Genomic DNA, 6,373 nt, shown 5'->3' on the forward strand with positions numbered 1-6,373 from the left:
AATTTTAATTTTTAAAATATACATAATATAACATAAATATATAATTTTATCATTATCGTATTAAGATATATTATAAATTTTATTTTTTTATATTAATATATATTATAATAAAATTTATATTAAATTTAATTAATTACAAAGAAAGATATTTTTTGAATTTGGCGCTATCCAATTGATAATTCAGTTGTCAATTATATATAGATGTTCCGTACATGCTCCGTCAGTCATCTTTTCATATCACGATTACAAGAGTACAGTATACGCAACGAGAGTCCGAGAATATATTTGTACGCGATTAGTGCATTTGCATTGTAACTGAAATTAATTTTTCATATTTTTTAATTACGTGAAATTGTGTTATTGAAATATTGTTTCAAAAATTAAAAAAAGAATGGATAGTCCATTACCACATATTATGGAAAGTGCGGATTGTGATGGTTTAACAAAACCAAAAGACAGGTTATTCAGCCTTCTTGATCAGATCGAAGTACATGTAGAACAATTGAGAAAAGATGCTTGGAGACTCGAAGAAGAAAGGGATACTCTCTTGACAACCTTAGATACTCTCAGAAACAATGAAATTCTTAGTGCATTAGAAGAGAGTAAGTATTAATCTTAGTTATATTTTGAAAATAAAAGATTAGTTCTAATATATCTAGAAATATCTTAAAAAGATTTTTATTATATGAGTATATTAAGAATATAATTAATAAGTATGTTATATATTATTTTTATATTTCTATGAAACAAATTATAAAAGAATATTCAAAATTATATATTTTTAAAAATAGCTGACAAAGATGATGTGCTGAGATATGCTGAAAGATTGTCTATGCGATGTTTAACAGTTGATGTATTGGTTAAAATTCAACGTGATCAGATTCAAGAAGAAGCATTACATCAAGTATTAATCATATTATTATATATTTATATCATTTATTATATATTTTATATCAAATTAGTATTAAAATATATTTATATATATTTTTTAATATAGTTCTTAACAATATAAATTGATTCATTTAGGTAAATGGTTTGATTGATAGTCTAGTTGTTGGTCTTCGTAATGATCCAGCTGGAACTCGACAACGTTGTGCATCTTTTATGAATGCTTGTACCTCACAAAATGTTGGCCATTCTGATAAAAATTTTGAAACAGCAATTCTTGGATGTACTATGGATGATCAAAAACGAATAAAAAAAAGATTACAAGGATTATTAGATTATATTGATAAAATGCATACAATTCAATTACTATGAAGTTATATTGAAAATAATTGATTTTAAAGAAAACTGAATAAATCACTCCTTAAATGAGCAATAGTTGTTCTAAAGGAGATTTGCAAAAAGTTACTTAAGGCAGGGTGCTTCATGATAATTCAATGATGATTTTTATGGTAAATGTAAAAAAAGTATTATATAATGTGAATTATTTTCCACGATATATATATTGTTTCTATGCCTTACTGTATGTGTAAGTAAGGTTTTATGGATATTACATTTGTATTTGAACATTAATTATGGTAGGAAGTATAAATATAAAATTAATATAAAAAAATATTTTCATACATAATATATTCACATAAAATTTTTTAATAAAAACTAAGTTTGTGTATGTTTTAAATAGTTATAATATATAAATAAAATAAAACTATGTTAAGAATAATAATTTTATTAGAATCTATATTTGAAAAGAAGGAAAATGAATAATAAATAAATGTGTGTAAATCATGACATTTTATATTCATTAATCTTTAATGATTTAATTGTGAGTAAATACTTACTAATTTTCTTTTTTCTTTAAAAGATATAAAAACATAACATATTATTAGTATTTTTATAGTATTTGTTCTTTGTGTGGATATTATACTTATGTGATTACTGATTGACATATGATATACTTATGTTATTATCTATAATTTATTATTATCTTAACTATTTAAACTTAATAATGCTTCCTACTATAAAAAGACTATTAAGGAATGTTAATGAAAATTACATATAAATTATAATTATAGATTTGATTTTTTAATATGTTAACTGTTATTAATGGTTATAACTTTATTATATTATTGTAGATAAAGTTATCATATTTGATATAAAATTTATAATTTTCTTTATATTACAATTATTATAAAAAAAAATAAGAATTTCATATACAGTTTGGCAAGATTTTCAAAAGTTATTTAATTTATGTGAAAATTAATTTTTTTTTTATTTCATGTTATTGTATAATGTAATTATTTCGTTGTTAAAATGATTATTAATATATGATATAGTGCATAGATATATAATTTTTATTCACTTTTTATACATTTAATTAACATATTCTTTATATCTGATACATACAAATTCAACTTTAATATAAGTTTGAAATTCAAAATAACCATATAATTCATAAAAAAAATTTAAGAATTTAATTTTTGCTGATATCTATTTTTATGTAATAAAATTCATAATATAATACTTTTAATTTAAATAGAATACAATAAATCAAAATTTATATAAATATATTTTTATGCATTCTATAATATTTATTTTTCTTTGTAAATTCTTTACAATTTTCTTGAGGTATTAATATAAATTAAAATATAGATTAAAAAAATAATTAGATATAAAAATTACAACGCTTTATTTTTATTAATAACTTGCATTATCATTCACAAAAAATATTGTTTATATTAATATAATATTTTCTTTCTTATAAACTAGCATATTTGGTTAACCATTATATCAGTATTTGTTTATATATAAATTAATATATATTTCAATATTTTTTAAGAATTGGAATTCTTTAAAATTCCTTTAATTATTTTATAAACATGCTATTTTATTCAATTATGATATTTAAAATTATATCATTTTTTTTATTAATTACTTATAATTTAACTTAATTCAGTATGTGAATAGTCAACATTACTATGTTCATCTTCAATACAAATAATATATTTACAAAAATATGAAAATTTCATGTTTTTAATAAAGATTATAAAAGATATATATTTGATTGAGAAATAAAAAATCATACAGGGAACAAGAAGAAATGTATTTACACATATTCATAATAACATTAAAACATTTAGAAAAATTAATATTTAATAAGAGAAATTCAATTTATAAAAATATTTCAGTATAAAAGATTATTTTTTTATTATATTTTTCTTTTTATTTTGTACTTTATACTTCTTAAATTCTTTTTTTTTTTTTTATTTAATAGAATTATTTGAATAAAGTTATATAAATTAGAGTTATTTTTTCATTTATAATTATAATAAATATTCAATATGTAATTGAAATAAACTAGAGACATATAGTGATAGTGATTCTATATATAATCAAAACAAGTGTATATTACAAATTAATCGACATAACAATATTGTTTAAAGATAATTGCATTAATCCTTTGTTGTTATGTTTTTGATACTTTATGTTGTACGTATTTTATAATAATTTTAAATTTGTAAGTGTCGAAATATTGAAATGAAAGTTATTTATATCTTCATAAATATAAATATATCAATCTGTACATGATTAAAGCATTCATTATAATTTTCACATATTTATCCAAAAACTAAAGCAATCTACAAGCATTTTTTACAAAATTCCTTTTCTTATGATTCTTTGTCTTGGCTCCTGACCGCAAAACTATGGTACCATTTCCCATACTCCGACCACATGTGGATCCATTTGGACTAAATGCGCCTACAACATATATATATACATATATGTATGTATGTATGTATATATTATATATATATATATATTATATATGTTTTATATATTTATTGTACAATTACATCACACAAGAATATAATTCTTTATTTATTTTTATATAATTTTTTTTCTTTGATTGAGACATAATTCATTTTTAAATAAATATATATTTATTTTATGAGAACTTAATTTAATTCAAAATCAGAAGTTCTTTATGTCATAACTATCAAAACGAAAAGTTCGCTTTCTGATAAAACAAAATATAAAAATCAGTATGTATTGTACATTTGTATAATACAATGTACATTTATATGTTATCAAAATCAATGCTATTAATCATGCGATCTGAAGATATATCTTTGTATGTACATACATGTTTATATCTTACAGGAAATTATCTAAAATTCTTGATAGTAATTCTAAATAATATTAATGAATATTTATTTTTGATATTTTCGGTACTTCACGAAACTTTCTTTTATTGTACTTTAAATAATTAAGATAAAACATTATATATTTAAAATTATATTTAGACATTTTTAAATTGTTCATAGTTCTTCTCTTTTTTTGAAATAAATCTTATAGAGAAGAATCATCAAAAAATATTTAAAATTGTTTCATATATTTCTTATTTATATAGAGATAAATATTCTCTTCAAAAAAAATTACAAATTTATTAGATTGTTAATTTACCTATAGATTTCATTATATTATATAACTGATTAATAATGATTAATAAAATACAATATTAATGATATATTTATCTTTTAAATTTCAATTTAAATTAAAAAAAATTAAATTAAAAATTTAATGTTTTTTTCTATGATAAATTCGTTTTTATCCAATATAATAAATTAGTTCTGATACCAAAATATTCTTCAAATTTGAAATAAAAAATATATTAAAGAAAAAACGATAGAAATCTATTTTGAATTCGATTTGATAAATCTTTACGAGTCATAAATATGATGACGATGTATCAATGTTAATACATTATGCATCTTTTCAAGCAGTTTTCAAGAAAGTACACTGTTTTTTTTTATACAGTTATGTATTATCAATTAAAACAATTGATCAGCATCTATATTGAATTGGTCACACGCTGAATCAACACTATTCCATTGTTATTTGTACAAATTAATGCGTTTAATAGCCAATGCAAATCGCGATCAACAATATCATTCATTTTCAATTTTCTATGTTCTTCAACACACGTTTAAAACGAATGAATCTTAAGTATTCATAAGAAATTGTTAAATCAATTTTAAAAACTTTTAACTTTATTTTATTAAAATTAAATCATAAATAAATTTATAAAAATAATTTATTAAGAAAATTATTAAACGTTATATTGAAAAGAATACTGAAATACTGAAAATAATAATTTTTTATTTTTAATCATCAAAAATTAGTTTTATTATTATATAATTATATAATTTTTATATTGATTCAGTGAACCGATTATGTATTATTTTATCGATATGCATCATATTTATTTTTCTTGCATTATGAATATCTTAGTATCCTATAAATAACTTCTAATTAATCTAGATTCATATATGACTAATATAAAAAGATATTTATTCAGATTTTTCAAAATAAAATCTATATCTTTTATTCATCAAAATATTTTTCCTGTTATAGAATAATAACACAGAATGATAGTACAGTAGAATGAAAGTATTGAAGAATTAAATATATAACTATCGCATTGAGGAATATCACACGAAAGAATAAGAAAAAAGCAAAAAGTAGTTACTTATTACAGAAGGAGATCTAGGTCCGGCAGAATATAATCTCAAATCGTCCTGATAATCATCATCACAGCGACGCATTTCGTGAAGACATCGTGATGCCAAATGCCGGAAAACGCTCATAACTCCAACATCCTCTTTCACTGATGTTCTTAAAAGCTTACAACCTAGGATATGACCAAGCCTTTCAGCTTCATCCCTGAAACAATGCTATGCTTGAGATTATTTGAAATTGCACTATTAATTAAGCAAACTAGATGTTAAGCTTACAGATCAATGACGCATTGATCAACAAGGTCCATCTTATTTTGTACAAGAACTGTGGGAATTTCACCGCATTCATTTTTTACCTGAAAAAAAGTCTGCGAATCAGAATTCAAAAATTTTTTTTAATTAATATTAACAAAGTAGCTATAGTTTAAGCGGTCAAAAAAGAGAGGGAAAAAACTATCATTAAATTAATTTGAAATATAATATACGGTTTTATTTAATTAGTTTAAATTTATAGAAAAATATAAATTATAATAAAAAAATTATATCTGAATAAAATACAATTCGCAATGACACATTTATTTACATAATTATATTCATTATGTATTTATATCTATAAAACTTAGTTACTTCTGTCTCGTTTGTGTTTCTCCGAAAAAAAAAAAAAGCGAACGTACGAGTTTCTATGAAAGGAATTCAAGAGAATATTCAATGATTTCGAATTATAATCAGAATTGTTCACTATAAATAATTAAATATTAATTATTGATATTATTAAAATCAATATATATATATTCATATTATATATATATTATTTAATATGAATATATATTATATAATGAAATATATTATATGAATATATATTATATATAATATATATTATATTATTTTATTATAATATTTCATAACACATC

The 6,373-nt window shown here is 20.1% G+C and overlaps 2 protein-coding genes across 5 annotated transcripts in view; one reads left to right on the top strand and one right to left on the bottom strand.

Moving 5' to 3' along the window:
* The first annotated feature begins 207 nt into the window (after nucleotides 1-207).
* On the top strand, nucleotides 208-2,289 carry LOC102678625 (BAG family molecular chaperone regulator 2). The gene is made up of 3 exons (XM_006613100.1): nucleotides 208-602; nucleotides 792-904; nucleotides 1,027-2,289. Exons 1-3 carry the CDS (start codon nucleotides 392-394, stop codon nucleotides 1,258-1,260), a joined length of 558 nt encoding a protein of 185 aa, XP_006613163.1. The 5' UTR covers nucleotides 208-391; the 3' UTR covers nucleotides 1,261-2,289.
* A 736-nt stretch (nucleotides 2,290-3,025) lies between these two features.
* LOC102678759 (ras-related protein Rab-23) overlaps nucleotides 3,026-6,373 on the bottom strand; it is a 12,992-nt gene continuing 9,644 nt past the window's right edge. Inside the window, exons 4-7 of one of the 4 annotated variants that reach the window (XR_421324.2) lie at nucleotides 5,739-5,818; nucleotides 5,474-5,667; nucleotides 4,776-4,930; nucleotides 3,026-3,705 (exon numbers count right to left, since the gene is read on the bottom strand). Coding sequence is in view for 3 of the 4 variants with exons in the window: in XM_006613103.2 (XP_006613166.1) it covers nucleotides 3,572-3,705; nucleotides 5,474-5,667; nucleotides 5,739-5,818 (408 nt within the window). In the remaining variant the exon portion in view is untranslated. The remainder of the gene's footprint in view (nucleotides 3,706-4,775; nucleotides 4,931-5,473; nucleotides 5,668-5,738; nucleotides 5,819-6,373) is intronic. The other 3 variants (XM_006613102.2, XM_006613103.2, XM_006613101.2) reach the window with 3 other exon arrangements.

This window comes from Apis dorsata, unplaced genomic scaffold (genome assembly GCF_000469605.1).
Source record: "Apis dorsata unplaced genomic scaffold, Apis dorsata 1.3 scaffold_135, whole genome shotgun sequence".
Lineage (NCBI taxonomy): Eukaryota > Metazoa > Arthropoda > Insecta > Hymenoptera > Apidae > Apis > Apis dorsata.